Source organism: Hylobates moloch, unplaced genomic scaffold, assembly GCF_009828535.3.
Source record: "Hylobates moloch isolate HMO894 unplaced genomic scaffold, HMol_V3 SCAFFOLD_9, whole genome shotgun sequence".
NCBI classification, from domain to species: domain Eukaryota; kingdom Metazoa; phylum Chordata; class Mammalia; order Primates; family Hylobatidae; genus Hylobates; species Hylobates moloch.
This window is the reverse complement of record NW_026652284.1, coordinates 2,158,451-2,172,088: the sequence shown is the minus strand read 5'-3', so window position 1 is coordinate 2,172,088 and position 13,638 is coordinate 2,158,451. Positions and strand designations below refer to the sequence as shown.

At 55.0% G+C, this 13,638-nt stretch overlaps 1 protein-coding gene and 1 long non-coding RNA gene across 6 annotated transcripts in view; one reads left to right on the top strand and one right to left on the bottom strand.

Moving 5' to 3' along the window:
* TTC34 (tetratricopeptide repeat domain 34) overlaps positions 1 to 13,635 on the top strand; it is a 28,506-nt gene extending 14,871 nt beyond the window's left edge. The window contains exons 6-9 of the mRNA XM_032760951.2: positions 1,872 to 2,038; positions 9,171 to 9,441; positions 10,254 to 10,468; positions 12,870 to 13,635. Coding sequence (XP_032616842.1) covers positions 1,872 to 2,038; positions 9,171 to 9,441; positions 10,254 to 10,468; positions 12,870 to 13,397 — 1,181 coding nt within the window. The 3' untranslated portion in view covers positions 13,398 to 13,635. The remainder of the gene's footprint in view (positions 1 to 1,871; positions 2,039 to 9,170; positions 9,442 to 10,253; positions 10,469 to 12,869) is intronic.
* Positions 885 to 11,721, bottom strand: LOC131384302 (uncharacterized). Of its 5 annotated transcripts, none has more exons than XR_009215012.1 (9): positions 10,280 to 11,721; positions 9,411 to 9,516; positions 7,802 to 7,862; positions 7,086 to 7,252; positions 5,429 to 5,473; positions 5,175 to 5,307; positions 4,930 to 5,093; positions 4,368 to 4,833; positions 885 to 1,417 (listed from the first exon to the last, which is right to left on the bottom strand). It is a non-coding gene; the product is annotated as an uncharacterized LOC131384302 (long non-coding RNA). The 5 variants fall into 5 exon arrangements; XR_009215008.1 differs by having other exon boundaries at positions 5,185 to 5,307; XR_009215011.1 differs by having other exon boundaries at positions 4,368 to 4,807; positions 5,185 to 5,307.
* Positions 13,636 to 13,638: the final 3 nt, after the last annotated feature.

Below are 13,638 nucleotides of genomic sequence, written 5' to 3'. Positions count from 1 at the left end.
CCATGCTGGTTGGTGGGGACACACGTGCTCCTCAGGTGCAGGGGCCTCAGGAACACCCACGGGGTGGACAGGGCAAGGGCCTCTCGCTGAGGGCATCTCGCCATCAAGTTGGATGCATCAAGGCCTGAGACCGGGCTCTGAGACCTGGGGCCTGAGCTGGGACCTGAGCTGTGCCCTGCCTGGTGCCTGAGCTGCCGTCCCAGCCCCCCAGCCCTGAGGGGAGAAGGTCCCCTTTCCTAGCTAGTGACAAGGAGGCAAGGTCCCTGCTCCCCTCAGCCCTTCCTAGAAATAGTGACTGAGGCTCCTCCTGTGCACACCTGGCCTCCCCGCCCTGGGACACCAAGCACAAGGGTGCTGCCTGCTTCCTGGAGTCAGTGCTGTTTCTGGGGTTGGGGGGCCAGGTGTCTGGAGGGAAGGTGATGTTTCCCAGGACTCACAGGGATCTCCTGGGGTACAGGGAGTGTGAGAGCCTGGACCTAGATCAGGCTGCCACGTGGAACCTGGCCATGCACTTAGTGAGCACCCCTCACCCTCCTCTCTCACGGGGATGGCAGAGTAGCCCATGTCGGATGGAAGTGGGGATTGGGAGGGCTCATTCTGGGACAGTACCTGGCACAGAGAGCATGCCCTGCACGCGTCGGCGGGAAGGCACATAGCCCAGAGCGGCCCGGCGTGTTGTCCCATGTCCGTCACCGGACAGACACCCAGAAGGGGCGCAGTAATGACAGCCAGCGTCTTTGGCGAGGGGTTGTGGACGAAAGATTACCTAGGTGCTGAGGCAAGAGACTGAAGGCACAAACTGTTTCAGTATAATAAACAAAATAGAATAAGAATAGTCATAATACAAATTAGATATAGAGATGATCATGAACAATTATCAATCATTATTATAAACATTATTAATCATTAGCTTTTAATATTACTCTTTGTTGCATTACTTACATAATCTAGTAATAATCGGTGGGTATAGGGTCAGGTGCTGAAGGGACATTGTGAGAAGTGACCAAGAAGGCAAGAGGTGAGCCCTCTGTCACGCCCGCATAAGGGCCACTTTAGGGGTCCTTGGTCAAGTGGTAACACCAGTGTCTGGGAAGGCACCCGTTACTTAGCAGACCGTGAAAGGGAGTCTCCCTTCCTTGGAGGAGTCAGGGAACACTCTGCTCCACCAGCTTCTTGTGGGAGGCTGGATATCATCCAGGCCTGCCCACAGTCATCCGGAGGCCTAAACCCCTCCCTGTGGTGCTTCAGTGGTCACGCTCCTTGTCCACTTTCATGCTCCTCCCGTACTCTTGATTCCTCTTTGAAGTTTGTAGTAGATAGCGGTAGAAGACATAGTGAAAGTCTTAAAGTCTTTGATCTTATAAGTTCATAGAAGAAAATGCCGACGTATGCCACCTTCTATCTCTGCTTCAGCTGCCTAAGAGGGAAGGGCCCACTGTCCTGTGATCACGTGGCTTGCTTCACCTTGTCAATCACTTAGAAGATTCACCCTCCTTACCCTGCCCCCGTCGTCTTGTATGCAATAAATATCAGTGCGCTCAGCCATTCGGGGCCACTACCGGTCTCCACGTCTTGATGGTAGTGATACCCCGATCCCCCTGCCCTCTCCTGGCCTCAGAGGCAGCTGCAGTGCCCCCTCCTCTTGGTAGCCCCCTAGCTGTCCCCAGTCCTGGCTGGGCTCCTCTTGCCCTGCAGCCAATGCCCCCAAGTCCACCCTGTCTCTGTGTGTCTTGGTGCCCAGTGGCCTGTGAGCTCCCCCAAGGTAGGCCCTGAAGCTCATGCACCCTCTGCCCTCCCCAGGCTGGGCAGGAGGGATGCTGGGGGAGGGACCCAGCACAGGCTCATCCTGACCCCACGCCGTCTTCCTGCAGGAAGCCAGGCAAGTGAGTCCCTCCTCACCCGAGCCCGCTGCTATGGGTTCCTGGGCCAGAAGAAGACGGCCATGTTCGACTTCAACACAGTGCTGCGGGCTGAGCCGGGGAACGTGCAGGCACTGTGTGGACGGGCGTTGGTGCACTTGGCCCTAGACCAGCTGCAGGTGCCGCCCCACTCCCGACCTGAATCTGGGCAAGCAGGGGTAGGGGACCCAGGGAGCTGCCTTCCTCTACCCCAAGGAGAGAGGGAGCCGGGTAGGCCGTCCTGAGCAGTGAGATGCCCATCAAAACCCATGTTCCCATCCCCACCTGTACAGCGGCTCATGGGAGCCTGGTGCCCACAAACCCAGTTTCTGGGAGTCCTGCCCTTTCATCCTCCTAGCCTCAGTCTGCGTGGATAGATGTGCGAGACTTCAGAGGTACTAGGGGTCCTCCCCAGCTTAAATAATGCTCAGTGCATGCAGGGGTCCCTCTGGGGCTGTTGGCCAGGAGGTGTTCCCTTGGCTGCATTGGTGAGGCTGCCTGGCCCCCGGTGTTGACAGCGGTTTAGAAGACCTGCGCAGGGGGAGTAAGTGCTGGCCTCAGCCAGCCGTGTCTGCCACAGACAGGTGCGGGGATGCAGCCCCCGGACCCTGATCTGAGCTTCATTTACCTGCTCTTTAAGTTCGGTATCTATGCATTTAAGACTTTCTTCTGCAGAAACTGCTCCAATTTAAAATAAAAGTTGGGAGAGGGGCAATGGCAAGAAGACAGATCCCAATCAGCTGGGGAGGCTTGTGTGCTGGAAGATGGTTTCTGTTCTGTTTTTTTATGAGCATTCCTTGCTTGCAACTGCACTGCATTCTATGTGGTCTGACTCTGAGGGACTCACACTGGACCTGTGTGCTCAGCCCAGGCCTGCTGCCCTGAGCAGTGTCCCTGGAGCCCAGAAGAGTTGGGTCCAGCTAAGCAACCTCAGCCAAATCACTTCACCTCCCCAGGCCTCAGTTTCCTCCTCTGTAAAAGGAGGAGGGGCTAAACAACCAATGGAGCACAGAAGAAATCACACTTCGAGAAGTTAGACAATGCTTAGAAACAAGTGTAAATGAAAACAACACACCCCAAATTATGAGACACAGGGAAAGCAATGCTGAGGGGGAAATGTATAGCTGTAAATGCTTCCATTAAAAACAAGAAAGATCTCAAATCGACAATCTAACTTTACAACTTAAGAAACTAGAAAAAGAACACATGAACAGAAAGAGAAAGAAAGAGAGAGAGAGAGAAAGATAGATTACAGCAGAGATCAACAAAACATAGGATAGAGAAGAAATAGAGAAAATCAATGAAAACAAAAGTTTGTCCTTGAAAAGACAAAATTTGACAAACCTTTTGCCAGGTGGACTAAGAAAGAGAAAATTCAAATCATGACAATCAGAAATGAAAATCAGGTTATTATTACCAATTCTACAGAAATAAAAATAATTATAAGATAGTAACAGGAACAATTGTAAACCAACAAATCAGCTAATCTAGGTGAAATGGAGAAATCCCTAGAAACACAAAACCTACCAAGACTAAATCATGAAGAAATCGAAGATCTGAATAGACCTATAACTAGTAAAAAGATTGAGTCAGTAATCAAAAATCTCCCAACAAAGAAAAGGCCAGGACCTGATGGCTTCACTGGTGAATTCCACCAAATATTTAAAGAACTAACACCAATCCTCGAACTTTTCCAAAAAATCAAAGAGGAAGGAACACTTCCTCGGACTCATTCTATGAGGCCAGCATTACCCTGATACCATAGCCAAAGACACTACAAGAAAACTACAGACCATTATCCCGTATGAATATTGAGGCAAAAATCCTCAACAAAATACTAACAAAACAAATTCGGCAATTTGTTAAAATGATGACGCACATGACCAAGTGAGATTTATTGCTAGAATGCAAGGATGTTTCAACATACAAATGTCAATTAATGTAATGTACCACATTAACAGAATGAAGGGGAAAAAATGATCATCTCAACTGATGCAGAAAAGCATTTGACAAAATTCAACACCCTTTTATGATAAGAATGCTCAACAAACTAGGAATAGAAGGAAACTGCCTCAATATAAAATCCATATATGAAAAACCCACAGCAAACATCATACTCAATGATGAAAAAGAAAAGCTTTTCCTCTAAGATCAGGAACAAGGCAAGGATGATTGCTTTTGCACTTCTACTCAACTTGCACTGGAAGTTATAGCCAGAATAACTAGGCAAGAAAAAAATTACCAAGCATCCAAATTTGAAAGGAAGAAGTAAAATTATCTCTGTTCACAGATTTTATATGTAGAAATACAAATCAGCCTGTAGTCACAGCTACTCAGGGAAGCTGAGGCAGAATTGGTTAAACCTGGGAGGCGGTGGTTGCAGTGAGCCAAGATCGCACCACTGCCCCCTAGCCTGGGTGACAGAACGAGACTCCATCTCAAAACAAAACAAAACTATCAGATGCTCACCTGAACATGAAGGGTGCTGTTCCAGGCTGTCAAATGCTCACCTTGGGGTGGTGAGTGCTGCTGGAGGGTTTCAGATGCTCACCTGGGTGTGGGCACTGCTGTTCCAGGCTGTCAGATGCTCACCTGAAGGTTTGAGCATTGATCCAGGCATTCAGATTCTCACCTAAGTGTGGGGGTGCCGTTCTAGGCTGTCAGATGCTTATGCGGGTTGTCATTCCTGGCTGTCAAATGATCACCTGAGGATGGAGGGTGCTGTTTTAGGCTCTCAGATGCTCACCTGGGGTTGTGGGGTCCTGTTCCAGATTGTCACAAGCTCACCTGGGGTTGGAGAATGCTGTTCTAGGCTGTCACACACTCACCTGTGGGTGTGGATACCGTTCCAGGCTGTAAGACATTCACCTGGGGGTGTGGGGTGCTGTTTCAGGCTGGAAGATGCTCACCTGAGGATGGAGGGTGCTGTTCCAGGCTGTAACATTTTCACCCGTTGGTGGGGGGTGGTGCTATAGGGTTTCAGATGCTCAACTGGGTGTGGGGGTGCATTCCCAGGCTGTCAGATACTCACCTGGGGGTGTGGGGTGCTGTTCCAGGCTGTAAGACGCTCCCCTAGGTGTGTGGGGTGCCATCCTTGGCTGTCAGATGCTCACCTGGGTGTGTGGGGTTCTGTTTTGGATTGTCGCAAGTTCATCTGGGGCTGGAGAATGCTGCTCCAGTCTGTCCCACACTCACCTGTGGGTGTGGGTGCCATTCCGGGCTGTCAGATGCTCACTTGGGTTTGTGGGATGCCCTTCCAGGCTGTCAGATGCTCACCTGTGCTCACCTGGGAGTGTGTGGTGCTGTTCCAGGCTGTCAGATGCACACCTGTGGGTGTGGGGTCCTATTCCAGGTTGTCAGATCCTCACCTGGGGTTGGAGAATGCTGTTTCAGGCTGTCACACATTCACCTGTGGGTATGGATGCCGCTCCAGGCTGTACAATGCTCCCCTGAAGGTGTGGGGTTCTGTTCCAGGCTGTAAGATGCTCCCTTGGGGTGTGGGGTGCTGTTCCAGGCTGTCAGATGCTCACCTGGGGATGTGGGGTGCCATTCCAGGCTCTTGACAGCTGTATAAACTGGATATAATGCATGAGCAAATGTTTCCAGGCACCAAACAACAGGCAGCAAAGAGCTGCGACCTGAGAGACAGGAGGCCGCAGAGAGGCTTTTATGAACATCTTGGGCATTCAGTTGAGACCCCAGAAAGGCCACACCCTAAAATTAAGATTATACTTTAGGACTAAGTTCAAAAACGAATCCTTCCCTAACAAAGTACAAGATAAAGCCTGGCAGGGCCAAAATGATCCACCAGTAATCTATCTGCCCACCGGAGTGAAATCAGCCCCCTTGCAGGACAGCACCACAGCCCTGTCTACCACATGCCATACACAGAGCCCAGCACAAAACCAAGAACTGCTAGGCATGCAGAGAACCAGGGAAATGGGACCTGTAATAAGAGAAGAAGTACTTCATAGAAACAGACCCTGAGATGGCTTAGAGGTTTGGAATTTACACACAGGGGCTTTTAAAAGCAGTGACATAAACATGTAAAAGAAATGTTTGCTAGAATGAGTGAGCTGATGGAGAATCCTAGCAGAGGAATGCAAAAAAAAAAAAACTGTAACAATCAAGTGGAGATCCTAGAGCTGAAACGCAGAATATCCGGAATTAAAAACTTACTAGGCACTAGGCAGGCATAACAGCAGATTGGAAACTGCCAAAGCAGGATTAGTGAACTCAAGGATAGACCAAAGAAGATTATCCAATCTGAGGAAATTATCCAATCTAAGGAACAGCAGGGAAAAAAAAAAAACAAAAAACAAAACTCTGTTTCAAATGATGAGAGCTGAGCTGAGCATCATGGCTCACACCTGTAATTCCGGTACTTTGGGAGGGTGAAGTGGCAGCATCACTTGAGCCCAGGAGTTTGAGACCAGCCTGGGTGACAGAGTGAGACTCCCTCTCAAAAAAAAAAGAAGAAAAAAAATTTTTTTTAGAAGAGATGGAGTCTCACTCTGTCACCTAGGCTGGAGTGCAGTGGCACAATCTCAGCTCACCGCAACCTCCACCTCCTGGGATCAACCAATTCTTCTGCCTCGGACTCCTGAGTAGCTGGGACTACAGGCACCTGCCACCACGCCTGGCTAAGTTTTGTATTTTTATTGTATTTTTAGTAGAGACGGGGTTTCACCATGTTGGCCAGGATGGTCTGGATCTCCTGACCTCTAGATCTGCCCACCTCAGCCTCCCAACATGCTGGGATTACAGGCGTGAGCCACTGCACCTGGCCTCTAAAAAACTTTTAAAAATTAAAAAAATAAATGAAGAAACCTTCAGTGACCAGTGGGACAATTTCAGACCATCTAGCATACATGTGATTGGACTCCCAGAGAATACAGAGAATGAATGGGGCAAATATACACAGGTATTTGAAGAAATAACAGCAGAAAAATTCCCAAGAAGCTCAACAAATCCCGAGAGGAAAAATACAAAGAGAACCATCCCTAAGAAGGCACATCTTGGTCAAGTTCCTGAAAAAAAAGATAAAGAGAACATCTTAAAAGCAACCAGAGGGGTGAACAAATGACATACAACAACATGAATGACAGCAGATTTGTCCCAGAAACAATGGAACCCAGAAGACAGTGGGACAGCACCTTTAAGGCACTAAAAGAAAAAAGTACCAACCCAGAATTATCCATCTTGTTCAAATGTCCTTCAGAAACGAGGATGACATTAAAGACCCATTAGACAAATGGAAGCTGAGAGATTCATCATCAGTGAATGGCACCACAGCAGATCCTGAGGGAAGGTGGTGAAATTGAAGAGAACTGATGCCTGATAGAAATTCTCTGCTGGAAACAATGAAAAGCATCTGCAAATACAAAATGATGTATTTATTTCTTCTTTTAATTTCTTTGAACAAAGCTATCTAAATTAAAAACAGGCCAAGTGTGGTGGCTCACATCTGTAATCCCAGTACCTTGGGAGGCCAAGGTGGGAGGATCACTTGAGACTAGAAGTTCAATACCAGCCTGGGCAATATATCAAGACCCCATTTCTACAAAAAGTTTTTAAAATTAGCTGGGTGTGGTGGCATGTGCCTGTGGTCCCAGCTACTCAGGAGACAGAAGTGGGAGGATCACTTAAGCCCAGGAGTTCAAGGTTGCAGTGAACCAAGATCATGCCACTGCACTCCAGCCTGGGCAACAGAGACCTTGTCTCAAAATATATATATAATTAATTAACTTGAAATAATGCACTATGTGAGGAAATGTATTGCTCAGTGTATGACAACAATAACACAAAGTATGGGAATAATGGAATTTACTGCTGTGGGGATCTCACACTTTAGGTAAAGTGGCCCCATATTAACTGTACATAGACTGTGGTAGGGTGCTCACCTGGGAGCTGGGGGCTTGTTCATAGCTGTAAGGCTACGTATTGTAATTCGCAAGGCAATTGCTAGAAAGATAATATAAAGAGGCATAGTTAGGGCTAGGCGCAGTGGCTCGCACCTCTAATCCCAGCACTTTGGGAGGCCAAGGCAGGTGGATCACTTGAGATCCGGAGTTCGAGACCAGCCTGACCAACATGGAGAAACCCCATCTCTACTAAGAATACAAAATTAGCCGGGTGTGGTGGGCGCCTGTAATCCCCCCTACTCGGGAGGCTGAGGCAGGAGAATCGCTTGAACCTGGGAGGTGGAGGTTGCAGTGAGCCAAGATTGCACCACTGCACTCCAGCCTGGGTGATACAGCAAGACTCCATTTCAAAATAAAAAATAAAAAACAAGAAAGAATCAAGCAGACAAGCAAACAGGACACCTGGAGAACCAATAGAAGGAGGACAGCCTTGAAGAAGATCTAGTGGTCCCCTGCTGTTGGCCAGGTCAAAGGTCAGATGCAAATGACTTATCCTGATCAAGCCACTGATCACCAGCGCTCCCTTGAACAGGCCCAGCCTCTGCCCTGGCTTCCCGTGTGTGGTCAGGGCCTCTGCAAACCTCTTCTCCCTCCCCGCCTCCAGATGGCAATGGCATGCCCAATGCTCGGCTCTCCTACCCATGTGCCCACTGGCCTCAGGCACCAGCCCAAGTCCACTTCTGCACCCTGCAGGCTCTCCCTCAGGGTGCACCTTGGCCAGCTCCGCCCTGATCCCTCCCTTGGCAGGTCTCTGACCTCTGCCCCCACTGGCTACCACCTGGCGTCCTGCCTTGTATTGTGCACCAGATGGGCTGGGCACCCTCCTTCCACTGCTTCTGGGAGTTGTGGGAGGGCAGTAACTGGGCTTTCTACCCTTCCGGCGTCCCCAAGGCCACAGGCACTGGGAGGAGCACACCCACGGAGCTCCAGTGTACCCCACTGTGAGGTGACATGCCCCTGTGGGGAGGGACAGGCGTGGAGGGAGCCAGCTACAAGCTGGGAGAGCGAGGGACCCAGGGAGCGCTCGCAGACCGCAGACCGCAGACAGCCTCAGGAGATGGAAATTAGCAGCGTTTGGCCTCAGAAAAGGAGTTCTGAGCCTGACAACTTTCAGGGTCAAGGTCAGTGAGCTGAGTCCCCTCAAATGCTAACCAGAATCAGGAGGGATGGTAGGAGGCTGCAGCCACAGGGAAGCAGGAAGGGGCAGGAAGCTGGGTGTTCAGACCCTCTAGGACCCATGGAGAAGATCAGGGAATGAGAAAGACAGAGCCAGCCCTCCTACTCTGACCCTCTGCCCAGTCTCTCTACCTAGGACAACTCTGCACCCGCCCGCCCTCCCTCCTTGCAGGAAGCCGTGGACGACATCGTCTCTGCTCTGAAACTTGGCCCCGGGACCGTGGTCCCTGAGCTCCGCTCTCTGAAGCCGGAAGCCCAGGCCCTCATCACACAGGGCCTCTACTCCCGCTGCCGGGCCCTTCTGAGCCAGCTGCCAGACACTGGGGCCCCTCTCGAGGACAAGGACACCCAGGGCCTCCTTGCTGTGGGGGAGGCACTGATCAAAATCAACGCGGGGCAACCGCACTGGCACCTCCTCCTGGCAGACATTCTCATGGCACAGGGTATGCGGCAGCCCCAAGGCGGGAAACACAGGGTCTGGGCTTCTGTCCCTGCTCCTCTGACCTCTGTATCCTTTTCTGTAAAAATAGAAGAAAGAGACCTGGACCACAACCGCTTCCAAGGTCCCTTCCACCCCAAATCCCATGACCTCTGGCCCTGCTCCCTGTGTGAGGCCTGGTGTTCAAAAGGCTCTCCTCTGCTTTACCCGGGTGGCTCTTTGCTTGCAATGGAGGAGAAACCGAGGGGTGATCTTGGTCCTTAAAAGGTCTTTGACCCTTGGCCCCCTCATTCATTCATGCACCTCCAGCTGTTGTTTCTCAGGCATCCACGGGATGCCAGGCCCTGTTCCAGGAGGAACTGTCATAAACCCCATGGGCCGACATGCAGGCCTTTCCCGCGGATTTCCACATCCCCCTGGTGATGTGGAAACCATTTCACCACTAATTCCAAAGGGGAGCTCTCTCTGCAGTCTGCATTTGCCCACCAAGGGCTTCAGGAGCCCCAGGGCTGCTCCCCGCATGCCACTCGGCTCCAGCAGGCCTAGAGTTTGCCTCTAGTTGCCCGAGAGAGAGCAGCCCCTTGTAGTGCCCATGGTGAGGGAGCTCAGCATCATGGAGTGGGGTCAGAGGTGAGTCCCTGTGACCTGCCTGGAATCACGGTGCACCTCTGCTCCCGGCTCCTTCTTCCTGGGCTGAGCCATCACCAGCTCCCCGCGAGCCAGCATAGGGCAGGGAAGGAGCGGCCAGTGAGTCTCAGCTCTCTTGCACCTCTGCCCCACCCCACACACTGACTGTCCCTCCTGAATCCCTGACAGGCAGCTACGAGGAGGCCGGCACCCACCTGGAAAAAGCCCTGCACCCTGCCCCAACGTCAGAGGCAGCCCGGGCCCGGCTGGGCCTGCTCCGGCTCAAGAAGGGAGACGTGCCAGGGGCTGCACGGGACCTGCAGGGCCTGGCCGAGGTGGATGGCCCCGATCTCAGCTGCCTGCTGCATCTCCTGGAGGCCTCAGAGCGGCAGAGCCTTGCCCAGGTGCACAAAGAACCCCACAGATCTCCCACCCCAACCTTCCCCAGCACACAGGCATGAGACCCCTGGGCCCACCACCCGGGCAGCCCTTCTTCACTCTGCGGTTGGGTTGATTTCAGTTGGGTTTGGGGTGGGGTGGGAGGCACCCACTTCTGGCCCAGAAAGATGGTCTCTGGCCACCTTAGCCCTACAACCCCACCGACCTCTCAGCCTCTTTGTATGGGAAGTATAAGCCACAGGTGACTTGGGTGCAAGAGAGGGAAGGGGACCCCGCCCTCAGGGCCAGACTGAGCCAGCCACGGGCACCTTGCCCGGCAGGAAGCCCACCCCAAGCCCAAGGCAGGCCGGGAGAAGGCATGTGGGGACAAGGCAGGCTGGGAGGCCAAGAGCACAGCAGGCTTTGGGGTCCCAGAGACTCAGAACCACACCCCAGTGGGGCCTGGGCAGGAGTTCACCTCCTTAATGCTTCCTGACACCAGCGGGTTCTAGCACTCCGGGGCCACTTAGGAAAACAGAAACCACACTAGGAAGAACAGAGGGATCTCATGGTGGGGTCGAGACTACACCAGTGTAAGGGGAAGTTCGGTGATGTGGAGGGGGCGCCGCCACCCTGGGCTGAAGAGCAACGCTGAGATGGGGTTATCGGGACCTAGAGGAGGCGGCCGGGCCGGGGATCTCAGAGCTCCCAGAGGGACTGGGTGTTTCCAAGCCAGGAGGAGGGGGCTGTGCTGGGGTCTTCGAGCTGGGAGAAAGGCCTGGCAGGGGCAGGAAGCCTGGCTGGGGCCATGGTCCCGGAGCCCAGAGGAGGCGGCTAGATGGGGTCTCCTGAGCGGGGGTCACCGAGCCCGGAGGCAGGGCTGGGCAGGGGTCTCCGAGGCTGCAGAATGGGGCTGGGCTGAGGCGCCCGGAGGCGGCTCCTGGCAGATGCGAGAATCTGCAGGACGCGAAATGGTTGCCTGGAGACGCGGACCGACCCGGAAGTGAGCCGGCAGTGGTTTCGCCCCACTTCCTGCGCCCCTGCCCCCTGGCAGGCGGCCCCCTCCGGGTGGGACTGCGCCTGCGCGGCCCGAGCCGCGGGATCAGGGGCGTCTGGGGTCGGATTGGGCGCCCTTGCCCGCGGGGGCGGTCCGGGGACTCCCGGGGTCCGACAGCTGCTCCAGGCCGCGCCCTCCTGCTGCCGTGGACCCGGCCCAAATGTGCGGGGCCTGCGCAGGCCGAGGCTTCGCGACCACCCCGGGCCGTGAGCTACGCGTCGGGGTCAGGTGCCTCCGCCCGGAGAGGGGCGGTCCCGCGGGCCGCACAGCAGGTGAGGGACGGGGGTTTGAGCCCCTGCCCTGCTTGGCGCCGCTCACAGCTGGCAGAAGAGGCCACACTGTGCCCCGCTTGAGCCCAGCAGCAAAGCCGGGGCCGTGGGACCCCCTCGCTCCCCGCACGGACCCCGGGCATGGGCCTGGGCTTCGCCCGCTGCGGCCAAGCCCGGCGGGGTCCTGGGTGCGCTGCGCCCCCCGGGGGAGGTAGCGTCTAGGACCCCCCAGTGCTGGAAGAGACGCAGCGCCAGCGAGAAAAGCAGGGCCTGCACCGTGGCGTGTTCCTCAGGCAGCAGGGAGCCCTTGCAGGTTCTTGAGCAGAGGAGGAACCCAGTGAGGCAAGCGGATTTCTGGTCGTGGTTGACTGTGAAGAAACTGGGTCAGAGATGAGGCGATTGGGTCTGGGTGGGCTCAGGAAAGTTCCTGGGAGGAGTCGGGGGGCAGGCAAGCCTGGCCAGCAGCAGCCACAGCAGAGGCTGCGCCCGCCGTCCAGCAGCCCCAGGGAGAGGGGCTAGGGTGCACGTGCTCAGAGACCAGGCAAGGGCCATGTCTGCCACTGTCCTGAGGCCTGGGGCAGCCTTCAGAAGATAGGCAGAGTGGAAGGGCTGGGCAGCAGCCCCCTCAGAGGGCCTGATGGAGAGGTGACTTGGCCCAGAGGGACAGAGGGAGGAGGCCGCTGTGGTCACCCAGGCAAGGGAACCTGGGCCCAGCCGGTGGGACAGTAGGGCTGCCAGGAGGGGACCATGAGGAGGTAAATCCAGGTCCCTGATCCGAGGCCCAGGGAGAAGAGCAGTGGGCAAGGATGCCAGGCCTTGGGCTGCCACCGGACCTCCAAGGGTCAGAACAGCACTTTGGCAGGTTCCAGGGCAGTGGGAATTGTGGCGAGGGGTCCTCTACCCTGGGTCCCCCTTCCTGCCCTTGCCCATGGTCAGCCAGCCTCTCCGGAAGCAGCGGGCAGCTCCTGTGCAGCCCGGGACCCTGCCATCCCCAGGGAGCCAGCAGAAGCTGGCTGTGCAGAGGAACTCTGCAGGGCAGGGGCAGCTGGGCTTTTGGGCCTGACCCCACTCTCCCTGCCTCTCTCTGTGTCCTCTGTGCAGGCCGCAGCCCAGGAAGCCGGCACCCTCCTGGACGCAGGGCAACCCAGGCAGGCACTGGGCTACTGTTCCCTGTGTGTTCTGGCTGGTGGCAGCAGTGCCTATCACCTGCGTCTGCGGGCCACCTGCCTGGCCGAGCTGCAGGAGTTTGGCCGGGCCCTCAGGGACCTGGACCATGTGCTCCAGGAGGCGCTGGGAGATGGTGACCTCCCAAGGCGGGCAGAGGACTTCTGCTGTCAGGGTCGCCTGCTGCTGAGCCTGGGGCATGAGGCGGCGGCCGCAGGGGCCTTTGCCCAGGCCCTGAAGCTGGCACCCGCCTTGGCCCAGAACAGCCTGCGCAAGCAGCCAGGCCGGGCCCCCACTGCACGCGTGTTCCTCCTTCGCGGGCAGTGCTGCCTGGAAGAGCAGTGTCACGCAGAGGCCTGGACGGCAGCTGAGAGCGGCCTCCTGGTGGACCCCGACCACCGTGGCCTGAAGAGACTGAAGGCCAGAATCCGGAGGGAGGCATCCTCAGGCTGCTGGCTCCAGTGACTGCACCCAACCCTCTCCCAGCCCTAATCACAGGGCCACCCTAGCACCTGCACCCGATGTCCAGGCCCAGGAGTGTACCCAGCTCCCCAAATCGGGGAGGTACCTGCCCTGCCCTCCCCACACCCCCTTCCCAGCCCTCCCCACACACCCCTTCCCAGCCCTCCCCACACACCCCTTCCCAGCCATCCCCACAGCCCCCCTTCCCACCCTTCCCACACCCCCCTTCCCAGCCCTCCCCACA